This window comes from Pezoporus flaviventris, unplaced genomic scaffold, assembly GCF_033815535.1.
Source record: "Pezoporus flaviventris isolate CSIRO_AGI_PZ_B2104156 unplaced genomic scaffold, CSIRO_AGI_Pfla_v1 ptg000093l, whole genome shotgun sequence".
NCBI lineage: Eukaryota > Metazoa > Chordata > Aves > Psittaciformes > Psittacidae > Pezoporus > Pezoporus flaviventris.
In genome coordinates this window covers 849,984-869,917 of record NW_026892641.1, presented here as the reverse complement: position 1 = coordinate 869,917, position 19,934 = coordinate 849,984, and the positions used below count along the sequence as shown (strand labels likewise).

Genomic DNA, 19,934 nt, shown 5'->3' with positions numbered 1-19,934 from the left:
GAAATTGCTTTTTACTTAAATATTCCCCCAGTGCTCCTAAAAACACTTTGCTGGTTGCACGTCACTGTGCTGGGACAAGGTGTGGGTCCATCTGGCACCCGGACCCACATCCTCACCCCGGGATGCGATGTGCCCTCAGCACAAGCTGAGGGAAGGGAGCAGCGAAAAGAAAGCGCAGTGAGGCAGAGCTGAGACAGGAGAGGGTGCTCTCGCTGCAGTGATGGAGGCATGGAGGGAAGCGGGGTGTCCTGCTGCTGGGAATTGCAGGGTGAGGGTCCTGCTGCCTTGATCCACATCCCCAGGGATGCTTTCCCTCCCCAGAGTGGCATAAATAATCAGACGAGGTTTACAGAAGATGGGAAGAATAGGAGAGAGATTACATGGACAGCTGGGAGATGGGTGGTAATGGTTCTGATTTCATTTCTCTGCCATGTTAATGGACACAACCCTCCCAACCCTGTCCTGTGATACAGCTCCTGTCACCAGGAGAGAGCCTGGGGCTCCAGGCCACTAACATACAACACAGTACATAATGGTAGATGCCACACAGCAGCACAGATGCCCAAGCCCAGGGAGGCCAACTGGCACCAGCACACGTGGTCTTGAAAGGTACAGTTTTGTTCCAGAGGACGTCTTGCCCAAATCTGTCTCTTTTTTTCACTTCAATTGCATCAAAATCCTTCATTCCAAAAGGGAAACTTTCCAAACCTCTGCAGTTTTACTCTTCCATTCTTCTTTGTGCCTTTGCACCCATCAAAGGTACATTTGAATAACACTAGGAAGCAAAGTACCTCCAAGTCCTGCCTAGGGAGCGGAGCAGAAAGCTGTAGAGCCACAAAGAGAAGCCTGTGTATGAAATCTGTGCTCCAGTTCCAGCAGGCTTCCTGAGCCTGAAACCCCTCTTCCAGCTTTCCTAGGGGCATCACCCAGGGTTGTGGGTGCTCCTTGTCCTCCCCACCCCACTGCGGACATCCTTGTGCTGCCTGTTGGGGACTGAAGCCCTGGTACCACCTGAACTGCTTTGGAGGATGGAAGGAGAAGATGGGCAGCTCAGCCTCTGCAGCAGATCCTTATACTGTGCACACAGAAACTAAGCAGAAAAGTACCAGTGAGGACAACCTTAGTGATGGAGGAGCAGGAGGTGTCTTAACGTGGTCCTTTCTGTGAAGGCAGGGCGAGAGAAGCTAGGGGTAATTAAACACAGCTAGCTGAAAGACAGCCTGGATGGCCTAAAAGGATTTCAGCCCAGACTGTAATTACTGGGCTGCACCAATTCTGACCCATATTAGCCTATGCTGATGTGCTATATTTTAATGTAGTTATTTCCTCTCAAACAGAGCTATCTCCAGGGGGCTTGTTGGGCAGCAGTTAGCTCACAGCTGGGGACAGTCTAACTAGGCCAGCACTGCAGGGCTGCTTTAAGATTATCATTCCTTTTCCAGCACATCTCAGTATCATTCCCAGCAGGGAGCACCCACAGACAGCAACGTGTGCGCAACACACGTGTGTGGTGGTGGGAAAGCATCATGTGAGGAGCAAGTGGGATGCCACCAAGGCCAATGGGATGTGATGCTGGGACCAGGCTAAAAACCAGCTGGAAGTAGATGATGGTGGAGATGAAGTTTAAGGGCTTGGAGAGACCTGGGAAGGGACAGTTCATTGGTAGCTTCTAGGGTTGCTGAAAAGCATCCCTTACCAAAATGGAGCTCTGTATATTTAGGGTCCCTTCAAACCCAAACCATTCAGTGATTCTATGACATGCTAATCCAGGCACCAGACATGTCCATATCACTAATCCCAAATGCCATCCCTGAAACACGAGCAATCCCACCCAGAAGAACGTATCGCTGCAATTTTACTGCCAGCTCCTGACATGGTGTTTGCATGTGAATGAAGAGACCTGGCAGCTCCATCACATGCATGGCCCGGAGCGAGACACACTCCACATCCCACTGTGCTATTGCCACAGTTCCCATTTCCCTAATCAGGGCTTCTCACTCCATGCTGACCTTGCTACCTTCTGGTTCAAGGCCCCTCTATGGCAAAGCAATTCGATTAAGCCCTGGTGCACTGAGATTGCTAAAATAAAAGGGGGAGGGAATAAAAGGAGCCCAACAACAACAAAAACCCCACCCTCTGGAGAACAATTTTCTTCTATGGATTTTTAAGACCAGTGGCTCAAGAATCACTTTCTCGTTTTTGTGCTGTCTCTCCAGTCAATAAATAAGAAGGAAATAAAGGATTTCAGAGAAAATAGAATGCAGTCAAAAGGTAAATTGTGGTCTTAAAAGCCCCTAAGAGACTGTCACAGACTTTGAAATGTTTCCTAGTTTGAGACCATTTCTTCCTGACTACACGGTTTCCTCTCCTTTATTTGTATCTCTGGGAGGTAATCTTTAAAACTGATTTTCCCCTGGTTGCATTTCATCGGCAAAGAAACTAAACAGGCTGCTGCATTACAGTAATAACATCAACATTTCAGCCACCTTCGCCTTAATTATTTCTCTGTCTTGCCAACAGAAGCAGTTAAAAGAGATTTATATTGGGGTGGGGGGGGGTAAACTGCATGTGTGTGGATGGGGAAGATAACCTGAAACAACCCATTTCTCCCTTGTTATATGCTCACCAGCAGTATACAAAAAAGAGTAAAATAAAGAAAAAAATACCCGAGGTAAAAGGTTTGGGCCATTTAAGTAATAATAATGTCAGCATTTCACCTGTCTCTTGCTTAATTATTTCCTTCTCTCAGCTCCGCCACCTGAACCAGCTTAGATAAGATTTCAGCATGGATAAGGAAGAAGAACCTTTATTCGCCAAAGCAGATAAGCCACTTTTTCCAATGGAAAGGAAGAGAGTACGGTACTAAAGGCCTCCTGCCATCGAGTCTGATTTATCAACAGCCTCTTAGCAAAAGCCACTTGCCGCTAAAAGCTCATGAAGTTTTGCAAAATACTCCTGGCTAAGAGAAAAGCACTTGTAAAGACAAGAAAGGGAAGCTGGAGCCTGCCAAGCAGCACATCAACATCCGTGTCGGGCCAACGCACATACTCAAGGTCAACCCAAAAGGCACAAGAGTGACAGGACAAGGGGGAATAGCTTTAAACTGACAGAGGAGAGATTTGGATTAGATATTAGGAAGACGTTCTTCCCTGCTGGCACACGTTGCCCAGAGAAGCTCTGTTCAAGGCCAGGTTGGACAGCGCTTGGAGCAAGCTGCTCTAGTGGAAGGTGTCCCTGCTCATGGCAGGGGGCTGGAACTGGATGAGCTTTAAGGTCCCTTCCAACCCAAACCACTCTGTGATGCTATGATACATAAAGTCCTTGATGACCAGAGAAAGGAGTTGGGTACCCAGCAAGGCTCTTGCACCACAGAGGCTGTGGGTCTGCCAAGCTCTGGAGGCTTCGTGTTCGGGTCCAGCCCTGCAGCACAGCGCTGGATGCCGTGTGCCTGCTTCTCGCTGCGGGCGCTTCCAGCTCCAGCCTTGCCAAGCCACGTGTTCACGGCTGCCAACGCGCGCCCAACACACCCGCAGATGGGACGCTCGCCTGTGTGCAAACATTTACCAACACCTTGAGAGACTCGTGAAGGTTCCTGGAAGCTGTCCAGCCACAGGAAGGAGCCACAGCACCATAGGGAGAGGGGCTGGTGGGGCGGGAGATGCTGCTGCGAGTGGCGAGGAAGAGGATGCGATGCTCTTGGGTGCTCTGCACACCACTGCAGATACCCCAAAGGAACACTATAAAGATAAGCTTGGAGTCTCTCCCTCTCACCTACAGAGTCTGCTTTTGCTATACAATTTCCACCCTTCAGTGGCTCCAATGTTTTGCCTGCATTTCGTTGCTGACCCTCAGGCCAATCCGTAAAGCAATATTTGCTCAGGGTTTTGAGCGTGTGGGTGGCTTTTTATAATCTTTAAAATAAATCCAGGGTGGGCAAAACCTTTCCCTCTTTCTTGATTTACAATGGGTTTGGGAGCAGGATTGTGTAAGAAGACAGTAGGGGATGAGGAGGGTGCGTTTCTGGATGTGGTGGATGAGCAAGGGAGGGAAAAGCTCTTGCTTACAAGCAGAAGAGTGCTTGGACCCGTACACCACCTGCTTGTAACCTGCCGGCTCAAAAGGGGTGAGGAATTGCTACCCTGCTCTGTGCTCCCCCTTGCACCCCAAACCTGCCGTCTCTCCAACCCACTGCACACTAACAAGATGCTCCTGCTTCAGCCCACCCCAGTGGGGCTGGATTCGACCCTGTGCCTGTTCCCACAGAGCCTGCTTACGCTTATGAGCTCCTCCAGCTTCCCTCTGCCTGGCCTTGCCTTCCCACCCTGCCTCACGTCTGATTATATTGGGTCTGCATGTGTAAGTACAGCCTCCTGCCATCCTAATCATCTAAAGTGGCTATTTGAATAACAGTTGTTGGTGCCTGTAGTTTCCTGTAATTTCCAAAAGGAAACAAATCCATGCAGACTGCAATTTTGTGCCTATGAATTTTGAATGAATATCTTTAAGAGCCTCAATTTCTCTCTCCCTTCCTTCCTTCCCTCCCTCCTCTGCCTCCAGACCCAGCTGAGCAAGATGCTGCCACCAAAGGGTCTCAACTGAGTGGCTCTGCACTTTCAGGGGGTGGATGTTGGGCTATTGAGGCTTGATGCCTCCTAGGAGAGACACTGGCATTCAGCTGGCAAAGCACAATGCCACTGGTTGAGCTTGCTCAGGGAGCTGGAGGGGGAAAGTGGCTGGATTTCACCCAAGGGAGAGCTGCTCCATGGCAGGACAAAGCAGGGCATGGAGGCAGAAGAATCTTTCAAGCCTATTTTTCCCTGCAAACCAAGCTTGGGAGGCCCCTCTCTACTCTGTTGGTACCTGCCCTTTGGAGATGCTGCTGTTAGCCAAGCTCTTCACCTCCTAACCCAGAGCAGCTGTATGGCATCCCTCTTCCAGAGTTATTTCTATGACAGTCACAGTCCCTATTTACAACCTTCTTCCTTTCAAGTTTCTCCTCCTGTTCTGCTGTGTGCAGTTTTATGACAGTGAGGGTTCTCCTCTTTATGACGTTGTTTTTAAAGTGGTTTTATCACCTGGTTTTACTGCAAGATTAGAGCACCCCAAGTGCTGTGGCAGTGAGGAGGGAGAAGAGCTTTGGAAATGCAGCAACTCTTTCCTGAACAGCTTGTTGCCTTGCTGGGGAAGGGGCTGTGATTTGGTGATGGATAGAGCGCTTGTTATCCAGTATATTTTTATCCATGGATATATAAAGCACTTTGTGATCCCAGCGGATACAAAGCACTATATAAATGTAAATCATTATCATTACCATTAAATACCTTCTGCATCTTTTAAACCTACCAGTTGGAGTCAAATACATACGGGGCAGCTGGTACCCGCCTTTCGCTGGTGAACCAGACACGAGGGGTGCGATTGCTGTCTTTGTTAGCAATTAAATGTGACACCCCGAAAGCCTTTATTTTCCCATTGCAATTTTTCATGCTGCCTCTCATTTGAAAGTCACTTCTCACCCACTATGAGAAATCTCTGCAAACTTCCCTAGCAACAACCTGAATAAGAAACAGCCACCTTGGGTGCATGGATGCTCCCTGTACTATCCGAGCTGGTCGGCATGTTAGGGACAGGAAGATCCCTTGTGTGCTGCTTGGTCACAGGGAGAAGAGTTCAGCTGCTACATGATTTACGACTTAAAGGAGATTACAGACACTTGTCTCCAAAACCATGACTCTGCAGCATTTCTGCTTGGCCGCTGCCCAACCCCTTTAATAACTGACTGCAAAAGCCTCCTGGATGTCATTCTTGTCACAGCCATAAAGGCAATGAATGCAGGGTACAAGGCAGATGAGGTTTAGAACCCAACATTTCCCATTTCTGTTTCACCCCAGTCCTTCCTTTCTTTAGCAGTGGGATTTGAGCCTGAAAGACTTGCTCAAGGTCACGCATAGAAGCTTTGGCAGGACCCAGGACTCCAGGCTATCAATCACTAGATTCCCTTTCCACCAAGAGAACAAGCCAAGCAGGCAATGTGTTCGTGCCCCTTCCTTTGTTCTCCTACCCATGCTAAACCTGTATTTTATTGCTAAAACCCACCTGTGTTCCTGTATCTCCAGCAAAGTCACCAGCTACCAACAGCTTCTCCCCATGGGAATTCACCTCCAGGTGCATGACACCAAGTGCGATGCTTCTGCCCTGGTTCCTGCTTCCCACCCCTTGGAAACAGCCATTGTTTCTTGGGTCACTGCTCCTGCCAGAGAGCCGGCTGCACTGATGCCCCATCCTTGGCACTGCTCAAGTCCAGGCTGGATGTGGCTTAGAGCAACCTTGTCTAGCAGAAGGTGTCCCTGTCTGTGGAACTAGATGAGTTTTAAGGTCTCTTTCAATGCAAACAATCCTGTGATTCTATTATAAAAGGGATCCCAAACTCATCCCCGTCATACCATCATGCCACAGATGCATCAAAATCAAATGCTAGTCCAAAATGCCATGAAGAGACAGCACTGCAATGGATTTGTAACAAGAGGAGAGATTCATCACAGGGTTTTCGCAATCCTTTCTCCACTGTGCCATGGGGAGGAGGCCGGTTGTGGATGGGAGCGGTGTGAGCAAGCCTGAACTCTGGCTGTGACGGGGTAATGCAAGACATGCAAAAAGCAACGCGGCAAAGCTCAGAGCCAAGAAAACATCCCTGCAGGCTGGCCCAAGCAGAGCTGGAGTGGGTGGGCAGCCTCCACCTCCTCAACAGCCGCTTTACACATCCCCTCCCAAAAGCATTTCCTCTGCCCCTGCTGAGCCCTGGCTTCATTCTTCATTAGGGTGGATCGATAAGAAAGCAGGGGCTGTCACTCAGGTGATGCCACGCTTCGAGGGCCTCATTCTTCTCTGCCAGCAGACAAGGGGAGGGGGAGTCAATACTGTTGTCAGGTCACTAACAACCCACCAAGTTCCCAGCAGTGATGGATCCCTGGCTGAACAGGCACAGAGCACAGCGCTGCAATCCATACTGCACCCGCGCATGCACGCGGGAGAGGCACAAAAGGAGCTGCTGCACGCGTGTATGATGCCAGTACAGGGTAGGATATGGATGGGGGAGGTTTGTCTTGACTGACAAGAGGGAGAAACACACACAGGTGTGCAAAGCAAAGAGAGATTTTGCAGCATGTGAGGTGTTAGCTACCCAAAAGGGCATAAAGCAGAATAATCTCCGCTGTCCACTACATGGAGCAGCAGCTATTAGACGGTGGATGATGGATTTGGGGGTGAGATGTTGAGTTTGTGCCTGGAGCAGGAGGTGGTGCAATACAGCAATGAGCATGGCAGGATGGAGGGATTTTGACACATAGCAAACACCCCCCCCCCCCCCAATCACTGTCCCAGAGACATATAAGGCCAGGCTGGATGTGGTCCTGAGCAGCTCGATCTAGTTGAAGATGTCCCTGCTCACTGCAGGAGTAGATGACCTTTGAAAGTCCCTTCTAACCCAAATTATTCTATGATCTCAAGGCAACTTCACAGCCATCTGAACTGGGAGCAATTGCTCACTGTATGAGGGGCAGGCAGGTGGGCAGAACAGCAAGGGGGGCTAGGAAGGGGTAAAGGGATGCAGCCACCACTGCACTGAAGGGATGACAGAGAATTGGGAAGGGTTTTTATCAGCTCTGTGTGCTTTGTATCCATCAGCTTGCAACAGAGCAGCAGACTCCACACAGAGAAGCCAAATGTATTTGATAAAAACACAGGTCAGGCCCTCCCTGTGTCGAGGCAAGAAATCACAGATCGGCACAATAACCCCAGCATTCATCATTTCTAACCGTGTTTCTTCCTATTTACTCTGTGGTCCTTCAGCCCCCAGCATTCAGCTGGGAATGCTGTTGCAACTCTGAGAGCAGGAGCACGGAGAAGTCTGACTGACGGGAGAGGTGGCAGACCAAGTGATTCAGCTCAAAGCAAACAGACAGGCTTCCAGGCACACAAATCTTCCTTCAGCATTCAAGCCTGGCTCTGAGGTGCCGACAGCTCACCATTAATTTACTGACAGAACAAGCAAAACCTGCCGGTATCACCCAACCCTGGGGCCCTGGGCTTTCAGAGAACATGAATCATGCAAGACCACTCAGAGATGGTGTGAGCTGGTAACATGGGACCAGGGGTTGGGGGAGCCGAGGCAGAATCTCTGTAGTCAACTTCCTTCTGCGTGATTCATCACCAACCACTGCTCAGACACAGCCCTGTCCTGCCAGGAAGGAATATATTGATCATTCTTAATGCATCTGATGAATATATATGGATATATTTACATTTCCTGATTGAACAGTGGGCTTCTCCCATTTTCACTACTGGGCACACTGAGCTCTGTCTCAGTAGCCCTACAACAGCACAGAAAGGCAGCAGAATGGTGGGTGTATCTGAAATGTGAAACAAACCCTGTTCTTAGCTTTCCTTCCCCACTATTTACATAAATGAGAAGTTGTTCTCCATCATTAAGGAGCCTGAGGGTGCTGGACGTGTCCCACACAGCATTTCAACCCGGTGCCACACAGCCAGCTAAGATGTGTTTAATGGGGGTTGTAAGCAAAAGAGTTTTGCTCTGAAGTAAGGCGAACGGAGCTCATGTGGATGCTGCTTTGCCTTCCTCCTCTTCCAGGCCAGGCCAATCCCTCCAAAATGGGGGAAGAGGAGCACTTCCCAGCGAAACCCAGCTTGGGAGGGCCCATCTACAGCTGAGCTTTTAGCATGTGGTACCTCTCTTTGATCTAGCTACAGACTGCCCAAGGCAGAAGCTTCATTTCACTTTGCATTTGTACAGCATCAAGCACCTCCTAGACCCTGGGTTTGCCTGGCTGGGTATGGTCAAGCCTGTGGAGGTACCTTCCCACCCGAGGAGTGATGCAGGGATGCTAGCAAAGAAACCCACCCACCCTGTGCCATCAGAAGAAGCCGGCTCAGTGCGCTGTAAACTTAAGCTGCTCAGACATGACATCAAATATTTAGGTTATCTGGGATTTGTGCTCCACTGTTTGATGTTTCTGTTTCGTTCCCAATAGACCCCGTTGCTATTTTACCACTGAAAATATTCCCAGCAGAAGATGCAGCTTTGTGAAGACCCAAACTTTCCTAATGAGAAGAGATGGTGTGGGAGAAAATGACATTTTCATCACTTCGTTTCCTGTTCTGAATTTATATCCTGACTCTACCTGCTGGTTTAAGTTGAATTTTGCATTCAGAAGTTAAAAAGTATGGAAAAGGTGGTCCCAAACTGAACTGTTTCTGGATTTGAAGCATCACCTAATCTCTATTTTACAGACAAACCTTGAAAACCAGCCTTTCACAGGCCGTAACCTCTTTATTTCCTATCAAACCCTCCAAAGAGCAGGAAAGCTGGGAAACACAGATGTCTCAAGCTGCCAGCAATCATTTTGGTAATGGAAATAGCTTACTCTGCTCTGCAGGGGAGGTCTGGGAAGACTTGGCTAGAAAGAGGATCAGAATTAAAGTAAAACGAGGGAAAGGGTTGTGACTGAATGTGAATGTACTTGACACCAAGGTGACCTTCCTCTTCTCCTGTCCCTGGTTCGTGCCATCTTAAAAGGCAGAACTTCTCACTTCAAATTAACTTAATCTGTAGCGTTAAATAATTCATGTTGATTAAAGAAAGCTTTATTTCTAATGGGACACACGTGAAGGCAGAGTTAATATTAGAAGAGGCCGTGGAGGGGGAAGAGACAGGGAATTAGATTGTAAAAGGTGAATGTACAAGTTAATTAGCTATCAATTATTCACCTTAAGTCTCTGGAAGCAGCTCTTCTGCCCTCATCCTCACTCCCCCATGGTCCCCTTTTCCTGGTTGTCACTGATTTCCCACCAGCATCCCTCTGGAACTGACCCTTTCCCTGCATCAAGCTGCAGAGCTAGTGGGGTACAGGAGCTCGCTGTGGTACAAGGCAGGGCTGGAAGCATCACATCTCCTGCTGGGGAGGACCACAGACCAGGACAGGCTTGGGATGCTCCTGCCAGCAAGCTTCCTCACCACCTCCCTGTCCATATGCTCTTCCCAACCTGGACTCCCATCACCACTGAGGCTCTGCGATGCCACCAGCAGATCAGTGCAGCGAGCCCAAGCTCCCTTTTCCAACCCTTCCCTTCCCTCCCGGGGATGCCAATGTTCTCTTCAAGGTTCCTCCTCGCTTGGCTGCCTCTGAGATGCAGGAACTCAACACTAATTAACGTGCCTGCAATTCCCAGCTCGGCTGCAGGGCTTCCCATTCCCTCCCGCTCCCCCGGGTGCGACAGGATCCACAAGCCAGCCCTCTGGCTCCTTCAATGACACGGCCTGGCGTATTTTAACAACACACATCTGGTGGCTATAGAATCTCTTGTATTTGCCCTCCCTGCTCCCAGCTTTGATGGAAGACCGAAGGGAACTCTCCAGTGGTTACAGCCAAAGTGTTTGCTTTGCAATTTCTCTCCATCGCTGTCTGATTTTATTTTCAAATCTCTCCAAGTCCTAATCAGGCTCGTACTTCAGTTAATTAATACCCCGGCTTAGTTAAACACATCATAAATTAAGAAGCCCTGCCGTTAAAGATGTACCAGGTAGCGAACAGCCCTCCAGCGGCTTCCCAAAGCCTGCCTGTCTTGGGCTCCCCTGTCAAACTGCTGCCCTGAAAACATGGATGCCTCTGTATGTCCAAAATCTCATCTCATCAGCTTGATCAGTGCAGTGACTCCTTCCCTGGACAGGGCAATGGTAGGAGGGAAAGTGAGGGAGGTCCTTCAGCTTTGGGATGGGTGAGCCAAGCTCCCTAGCAATAGTTATCCCCGAGACACCACCAATACAAGATTTTCCCTAATGCTGACGACACTAATAGGCTCATCTGTCTGAATGTTTGGACTTCCAAGGCTATGGAATGATCTGTTCCACTCCATTTAACCATGTAGATTTGAAAACAATGTGACAAAACCTTAAATATTTAATTAAAATACAGTGTTAGCTCTGCCTCTGAGCAGGGAAGTAGGAGGCATCAGCCCCATAAAGCTGTTGTCTGACATGAATGACAGCAGTTGGAAACTGAATTCAAGAGCATTAGGGATTTCTTGATACCAAGGAAGTGGAAAAGCTGGCAAGAACGGACAAGGAAGCACCCACAGACACAAAAGAAACAGGGAAGGTATTTTCTAGACGCAACGCTGGGGTGTGATAGAGTAGGATGGGGTTCCCCAGAACTCCTCCAACATCTACTGGGTAATCCTTGTCCCACTGGTGATGGCTGCTTAGCTCATGACTAAAGCAGGCTCATCGAGTCAGATTCACAAGTGCCAGCTTTTGACACATGGCTGGAAGTGTCTACTCTTAACATGCCAATTCTATTCCCCTCCACTGGGCTGCCTAAAACATGGACCACAGACTAGAGCATCCAGACATGCCATCCTACCACAAAGGTATCCAAGTGCGAGATGCTGACTGCTACTGCCCCTTCAGCCCCATTCCAATGGTGTTGATTATCACTCCTGCCTCCCCAACCAGCCTTAAATCCCTCCTGAACACCTGCATAAATACATCTGAAGTGAAAGACATGCTATGGATGGGTTGCAAAGCCTCGTTTTCTCATCGATTTGCCTTAAGTTGAATGTGCTGTAACTTTAATTTTCTTAAAAGGAAAACAGTCTGCATATACAAGTTGCTGAACATCTTAGGTAAATGTACCAATTAGCAACTACCATGTATATTCACATAAACATTAACTACCATCTATTCAACACATTCCATAACCCCAAAGATAATAACGATTTCCTTTTGATCCATAAAAGCCTCGCTCTGCTCAATCAACGCTGTGCAGCAGCTCTGAGCGCTGACGTACACCCCTGCGCCCTGGGACTAAATTAGGTTTGAAATCTTTAGCTCTAATTAAATAACATTATTTCTTTTGTCTGGCTCCAGCAATGTATTCTGCCTTTGTGACACAAGGAGGGAGCCCAGGTGAAGGAAGGAAAGGTGACATGGCTTGCAGAAGTTCAGGACATATCAATTCAGCAATGCATACTGGTTTTTGTCCAAGCTTTTCAAGAAAGATACCATTTCCATTCACTTCCCTGAAGCCACATCCATTCTGGGAAGTCATACTGATGCAGCCTGCCTTTTCCCAGCACTCCACATCACTTTGCCAGACAGAGCCCTTCACCTTAGCCAGTGCTACTCTCCCTTCTGCCACTCACAAAGGGTCTTTAGGAGATGTTGGGAGACAATTTCTGTTTGTAATCTCATATAACATCCCCCTGTGTTGCTCAAGGATAAGACTGATTAGTGAGAAACACATGATAATAAAACCTAGGAGTGAAAATATATGTAGGGAAACCAGCCTTTCCTTGAGTGGTAAAGTCCTCCTGATCCTACCACCAAAGGGCACTGCAGCAAGGATAACACACGTCGCACTGATGGCACCAACACTCTTCAATTTATGCACATACACTCTTCAACCAGCACGTATATTTGCAGAGCGGAAGTACTAAACATTCTGTGCCTCTGTTACTCATTCCACGAATGCCATACTCCCTAAACAGCTTCCTTTGCTACCCTTCTCGGGATCAAGACGCAGCACGATGGATTGATTTCCAGTCCTCTTGATTTAGCAACAAAACATTTTCTCTCCCAAAGCAACTTGGTGTGACCGTGAGCACAAAGAACAAGAGGCAAACAACCTACAACATGATGAGGAGATGGGACTCACCGAGAACAGTCAGCCGGGCAGGTCTGGATCGGATGGCTGCTTGGATGGCCTGACATTCATAGACAGCGTCATCTTGGAGATCAGCTCTCAGGATTTTCAAGTGATGCTGCCCAGACAGGTGGTCTCCTACAACCAGGTAGCGTGGGTAACCTGCAGAACAAAAGGCACGAGTCAGGAGGCAGCAGGACCCATCAACCCGAGGCTGAAGGGGATAGAGCATGGGTCCGGAGCCCCCCAGATCTGGGAAACACGTTTAGTCTTGTAGTGTAAGCCCATGCAACCAGATGAGCTTTAAGGTCCCTTCCAACCCAAACCATTCCAAAACAGGCTGTGGGTTTTGTACTAAGAGTTGAAAAAGAAAGAGCTGATGAAGGAGTAATCACTGAAATCCCTAGGAAAAGGGATGAGCCTTTCCCACCAGGACACCCATCACCTCCTACTCCTCTGAGACCTGTCAAGGGATTGCCTTAACTCCTTCAGTCAGCTACCCACGTGCTAGTGGTGAAACCCTGAAGCACATCCGCTATGAGATCTGTGTGATGGTTGGGCAGGGCTGTAAGGGGGTACCAACAGCCCTTCCCAGCCTGCCCTGTGTTTTGAGACATCTGAAGCAGCACAGAAGGAAGAGCTGCCATCACCCCATCCCTCTTGGCGCTGGTGATTAATGTGCTGCGTAACGCAGGCAGCTTGGCACGCTCTTGTGTTTTTGTTGTTTCCCCAGCTATCAACAGCAGGATTTGCTCTCCTGAACCGCAAGAAATACAAATGATGGGTTTGTTTGTATTTAGCTAATGAGATCACTGGCTGAGCTGGTATCATGCGAGCTGGCAGCTCCTCTCCCTTAAAGCAGCCCCAGCTCTGTTAACTGTGGAAGTCATTCACACGAGCTACGTGCTGCAGTGAAGCTGTTGCTAGCCATTCGTGTTGCAAGGTCTTGCATGGGAAGCTCAGCTCTCTAGTGTATGTAAAAGTTGCAGCATGGAGCTTTGAAAACCAGCTCAAGAGGGGACTGCTCGCCCAGGAAGGTCTGAGAAATGAGTAATCATATGTATTAAAGAGAAAAAAGAGGACAAGGTAAAGCAAGCGTTGCACGTTAGCCTGGAGGCTGCAAAACACCAATCCTCCCCTGGTGTCTGAACACTGCTGCTTGCCTGGAAGGAAAACCCTCTCTGTGCTATGCAGAAGTTGAGCAGAGGCAATGTCACACGTGTACAACTGCTGCCATGCTCAGGGGACAAGGCTGGAGGGTTCAGCGCCTTCCTAGGTTTCTGGCAGTCAAGCAAACACTCTCCATTGGTGATGTGAAATATTTCACTAAAAGATTACTATTTTCCAGCAAAATATATAAACTGTATAACCCCTTCAGAGTTGCACCAAGCCCTCAATCCCAATGCATGTGTGGGATTAAGGAACAGGAAGTCTGGGGAATTTTGTGACCAGACTATAATTGCCAGAAGCACAGCTGAAGGAAGCCACAAGTCCTTGTCAGCTCCGCTGGGCTGCAATAAACACATTTATGTGCAAACAGAGACTTTGTTTCCTTTCTTGAGAGTGTCAAAACCAGCACTTCTGACATCTAGGAACACTTTCAGGCTGTGTTTTGGAAGCACAACATCCCTTTCCTAAAGCCAACCCAAACAAAAGTGATGCTTTCCAAAGGGTCAGGTTACACCTGCAGGGAAACCAGCAGTTTGGGTTTGAGTGAGAGTGAAAAGAGGTTTGTTCAGTCCCACTCTTAATGCTGCTGTTTGAGCTAGGTGGAGGGATTTGTAACTGAAATGGAAGCACTCATCAGCCTCCAAATATTGTGGCTGCACCTGTGCCTTTGAGCAGGGATAGCTCTATTTATCATGCTTAGGTAGGGTATTACCCCGACTTACTGGAGAGGTCCCGTCCGACACCAAGGGCGAGCCCATCTTTAATCCACAGCACAATGCCATTGTACTCGGGGATGGCACACAGCAGTGTCACGGGCTGACCAGCGATCACCACTTGGTCCTGGGGCTGCTGTGTGAAGGAGGACGCTTGACCTGAAAAGCGGAACACAGGAGGAAGAGGAATTCAGTTCTCTGGTGGTTTTCCATGTAATACATTGGGATGCATCAGCACAAGATGCTCCTGCCGCAGCACGAGCCCGAAGCTGTGTTCTGCAGCTCTGAATTACATGGTTACTTACTGCCCCCTCATACACTCAGACAACTGTTTGCAATGCTTTTCTTCCCTGGGGACAAATGACACAGCGAAGAGGTGCCAGGCATTTCCTCTACCTATTTTATTCCGAACTGTGGTGCTAGTGTTTCAGCCATCGTGATCAACAGCAGCCTTCAAGGCAGCAGTCATATTTTGACTGCACCTAATTATAGAATCACTGACTGGTTTGGGTGGGAAGGGATCTTAAAGCTCATACAATTCCAACTCCTTCCCATGGGCAGGGACACCTTCCACTAGAGCAGGTTGCTCCAAACCCCATCCAACCTGACCTTGAACACTGCCAGGGATGGGGCAGCCACATAATGCAGTATGTTTTATATTCATGTTTTGAAATACATCATCATTCCTCGGCCTTGCCACAGTTGAAAAACATTGAAAGGATTAAATCCTACTTTTGAGATCCCCCTCCCCTGCAGTCCTGCATCCAGCTCTGGAGCAACAACACAAGAGGGATGTGGAGCAAGTCCAGATGAGGCCACAGTGATGCTCCAAAATCTGGAACACCTCTGCTATGGAGAACATTTTAATACCAACACAAAATGCTGCCAAAGCACCCCTAAACCAAATATATCTTAGGGAGACACCTTGTTGTGCTACAAGCTTGTGCTTAGTGCCACAGTCAGATGGTAAAAGGTTCTAAATGCAAAGCCATTTCAGGCTGATTGGCTGATACCTGGGCACCTTGTGAGCAGGGTCCTTTGTGCCAAGCACCCAAACAGCATCGTCCTTTTGCCAGCACTTTAGCATCTTGGTCTCCTTCTACATATAAGAGAGATCTGAAAAATGAGGAGCTGGGAGCAAGGCGGAACGACTGGATTGTGGCTTGCTGTGTTACCCGAGGGGTTCTCAGGCTCAGGGGCCTTGCTGTGTGAATTATCACCCCGCACCAGGCACAGCATCAAAAGCCCCCACCGCTCAGCTGAATGTCAGTTCAATGCCCAGCATCATACCGGGCTGAAGAAAAAGTTTCTCTTTAAAATCCATTTGTTAAACCAGGACAAGTCTCCTTGTGAACCTCCCTAAATCAATTCAATCCTAATTTACATTAACTCAGTTTAATCATTGACTGATGATTAATCCCAAACCAAGGTTAAGTGTGACACAAGTTCTCACAACTAAACTTGTTTCCAAATGAGTTGCCAGGCCTTGCCTGCAGGACAGAGCTACAACACTCAATCATCTTCTAGCTTAAACTATTACATGCCCCCATGTGAACACTTCTATTTAATTTAGCTCAGCTTAACTTAAACTTCCTCTTGGGCACCTAAAGATGCCTGGGGAAGAGCACAGCCATCCTTTCTACTGGTTTACATACAGCAGGTTAGAAAACCCTGCTCAAAGGTTTTCACATACCCTGAGGACAATATTCCTAGGTATTTCCGAGGTCCTAACTCTTCCTGCACCCCTATATTTGCAAGGAAATCTGATTTTCATCACGAGCGCTCCAATGAAACACACTGGTTACTGTCAGTGCGGTGCTGCACACACAGAAGGTTTATTCCAAGGCAGATTCCAGTTCTTTCTGCTGGGAAAGACCTCACAACCCTGGTTATGCTGAACTGAGATTTAGAAACTTGATGGCAAAGGGAACATTCAATCACCTCTGTATTTTATTCGGACTGAAAAAGGACAAGCACTATTAGGGAAAAGTGGGGATAAGAGTGAAAATTAGGGAAGGAAGCAGGAAAAAGAGAGCATTTTGCTTCGTTGTTTTGTTTCTCTTTCCTTTCATTACCTATTTTCCACCCGCTAACTGCGTTTTCACGGCTCACTCCATAATCCTGACAATTCTCAAGGCGAGCAAGGACAGCGCCGGAATGCTGCAATAACCCAGGGAGATTGTTTCATCGCTGAGAATTATCAGGTTGTCAGCTGGGAGCTGCAAGAGTCATCAGGAGAAAGCAGAAGCAGAAAGCAGTGTCCATGCCCTCTGAAAACGGCCGTTAAGCAGAGGCTCCATTTGGTAATTGCTGTTGGAAATGAAGCTCTTTTTAGGGCTGGTTTGGGATGGGGTTTTTCTTGTTTCCTGATTTGTTTTAGAGAGCAGCTGATGGCTGAGGAAAATCAGAGCAAAACATGGCATATGCTTCCTGCCTTTTCCTTCCCTCTCTTTGCTCGGTGTGAAAAGCTGTCACTTGAAACCATCCCCTTTTCTTGGTTTAAGGCTCCATCTCAGCTACAAAAGCTCAGTTATGGAAGAGGAGAGATGGGGGGAAAGACCTTAAGAGCATTACCTGGCCCAGTCCCTGCTCCACAGCAGGATCATCGCTCCCTAAATCACAGATAAAAAAGCAGCAAAGAAAATTTAGGAAGCATTGAAGGCAGAGCTCAAATCAGCTTAAAGCCTGATTACTGGGTTTAACTGGGTTTGGAAGATCAGAGGACCATCCACGTTACAGCTTTCAGCCGTCTTATGTCTTAATGTCAAAGGAACAAGTCATTTGCAGAAAAGTTTTGAGGGAGATAAGGTACTTGACAGAAAATAACTGGAAATGGGGAGATTGGGAGAAGGTGATTTACGAGTGCAGGTTGAGTGCTTTCAGCTACTAGAAAATGAGCTGCAACAGTCAATTGGGTATTTTTCCCATGAACAACTGGAAGATTCCCATTCTCTCCCTTTCCAACAAATAGGGTATTAGCCAAAAAAATCCTGTTTTAACTATAACCTGGCTTTCCAAATCGTACAATCATGGAACGGTTTGGGTTGGAAAGGACCTTAAAGCTCGTCTGGCCCCAATCCTCTGCCATGGGCAAGGACACCTTCCATTAAACCAATGGACCCTTCCTGCAAGCATCGTCGAGAGTCACTCAGCACCAACCCTGCCTCCCCCAGTGCATCCATGCTCTTCATCCAGATGAGAGGAGATACACCACACAGAAGCAAATATTATTACTCCGAATTCATTGTGGATTTCTTTCCTTTTTAAAAGCAAATAGGTATGTAAATGAGATGCTAACCATGCCTCCTGGCCATGTTCCAGCCTGATGACCAAGTCCTATCTGCACTCTCAAGCTGCCCTTCTGCTGAAGGCAGGTTGTCAGCTGCAGGTTGACCCGCGATTGTAGAGGAGGGCTTTGATGTCAGAGAAAGCGCGAGAGGCTCTTGATCTCAGAGCCTCATCTTCCCTTGGTTGCTGCTTTTGCTTCGCTCCCTGAGGAGCTATTTACACTGCCAGCAGACTGCGTGACCTGTTCCCTGGCCCTGCAATCCCTGTCTTCCTGGGGGAAGTATCTCCAAAACAAAAAAAAGGGGGGGGGGGGGGGCATTTCTCACAGCTATTAGGATCCTAAATGGCAGGAACAAACTGGGAGAACAAAGGAGGCACGGTGAACAGGTGATAACGCTAACCCTGCTTTCAAACATCACAGGCAGGAGCTTTATGAAGTCACAAACATGTCATGAAAGAGGAAGGAAAAAAAGGAAGGAAAAAAAGAAAAGAGAGAACACCTTTAGAACTCTTTATGTTTCCTTAATGGATTTTGCACCTGTGGCTCCCTGGGTTTCAATGTTTCTCTGTAATGTTGCCTTGTTCTTCCAAACAAAGGTTGGGATTCTGTTATGTTTGTGATTTCCAAGGGAAATCACACCACCAGCATTCCTTTTCAGAGAAGCCCCGACACCCATGGATGGTGAGAAGGACCAAAATTCCCATTTTACAACCCAGAAAACGGTGGGAAGCACCTCCACAATGACATTGCCAAGGTCACCCAGGGCATCTGTGACACAGCGGCACCTTGAAGCTCCTTCCATTGCCAAGGCCTGAGCTGGTGACTGGCTTTTCAAAGCTCTCTGAAGACTGAAATCTGTTTGCACGAGTTCCTGTCTGAATGATTTCAGCTTGCAGCCTCCTGTGTAAAGAGCAGCCTGGCTGCAGACAACTTGCTGCAGGAAGACAAGAGGCAAACGGGAACAGCAGATAGTTAAATTTTCATTACCCAGGAGAAGTGAGCATTGTAGTAAGAAGCAAGGGACTTAAAGAGGGAACAATGACTCATTAGAAATGGAGACATTGTGGCTCCTTTTATGTAAGTGGAGCTTTGAATTTCCATTGTGTTCTGAAAAGAATTACTCCTTTTAGTCGAGGAAAAGATATGAAGCTCCTCGTAAAAATATTACTGTTCAGGAATGAAAGGCGCAGTGATTACGAGTGGTGGGACATTTCCATTGGCCCTTGATGGAGAGAGCTAATCCTTCCTCTGGCTCAGAGCTGGCACAACGTGCAATAGAAGGGTGATCAAGGGGGCTGCTGTGTGACAACCAAAGACTACGCATCATCTTAGAAGGGCTCCCCTTCAGACCAAGTGCCGCTGAGTGTCCCCATGTAAAGTCACGGCTGGGTTAAGCCCAGCTCAAACCAGGGCTGGTTTCTCACTATGTGATGCCTGGAGATAGTCGTTTCTTGTCCATAGAGAGGCCTGGGAAGGGAGGGTGGGCATGGATGCATGTGTACACCTTCCCCACAGATGAGGGTTTGTCTCTGCACACTCAATGCACCTTCAGCTATTGATCCCGTGACAAATAGACTGGTGCTCAGTGCTCAAAGGGTCTTCTCCTCCAAGCTAAGGACAAGCAGCTACCTGCATAAGGCCCATTGTGCTTGAAACCCCGCACCCGCATTGATTTTTAGACGATGAGGAAAAGCAAGCAGACAAAAGCTTTACATTATTTACAACACTCCCTGGAATTGTCAGTCACTGGGGAAGCACAGAGCAAACAGGGAAGAGCAGGCAGGCAGCACAGCCCCTCATTACCTGCTTCCCAGTTATCCCCCCACTGAGAGATGCCACCCAAACCAGCCTTGAGGTTGTGTGCCCATGGAACTGAAAGGAAAGGGACATCCAAGTGTCCCCAGGGGCATAGACAAGGATGAGGGCAAGCTTTTCCTGCACCTCAGGAGAAGAAAAAAGCTTGGGTCTCCCCAAATAGGAGCAGATGAATCAAACCAACAATGCTGTCTGCATTAGGAGACATGGAGCAGCATCCCCAGGGGAAGGTCA

The 19,934-nt window shown here is 48.2% G+C and overlaps 2 protein-coding genes across 6 annotated transcripts in view; both read right to left on the bottom strand.

Annotated features, from left to right (window-relative positions):
• The window catches only part of ETS1 (ETS proto-oncogene 1, transcription factor), a 514,297-nt gene that overhangs the window by 41,067 nt on the left and 453,296 nt on the right, over positions 1-19,934 (bottom strand). The window lies entirely within an intron of this gene.
• KIRREL3 (kirre like nephrin family adhesion molecule 3) overlaps positions 1-19,934 on the bottom strand; it is a 270,297-nt gene that overhangs the window by 54,202 nt on the left and 196,161 nt on the right. For all 3 annotated transcript variants that reach the window (XM_061476132.1, XM_061476133.1, XM_061476134.1), the window contains 2 exons: positions 14,606-14,755; positions 12,726-12,875 (listed from right to left, as the gene is read on the bottom strand). In XM_061476132.1, coding sequence (XP_061332116.1) covers positions 12,726-12,875; positions 14,606-14,755 — 300 coding nt within the window. The remainder of the gene's footprint in view (positions 1-12,725; positions 12,876-14,605; positions 14,756-19,934) is intronic.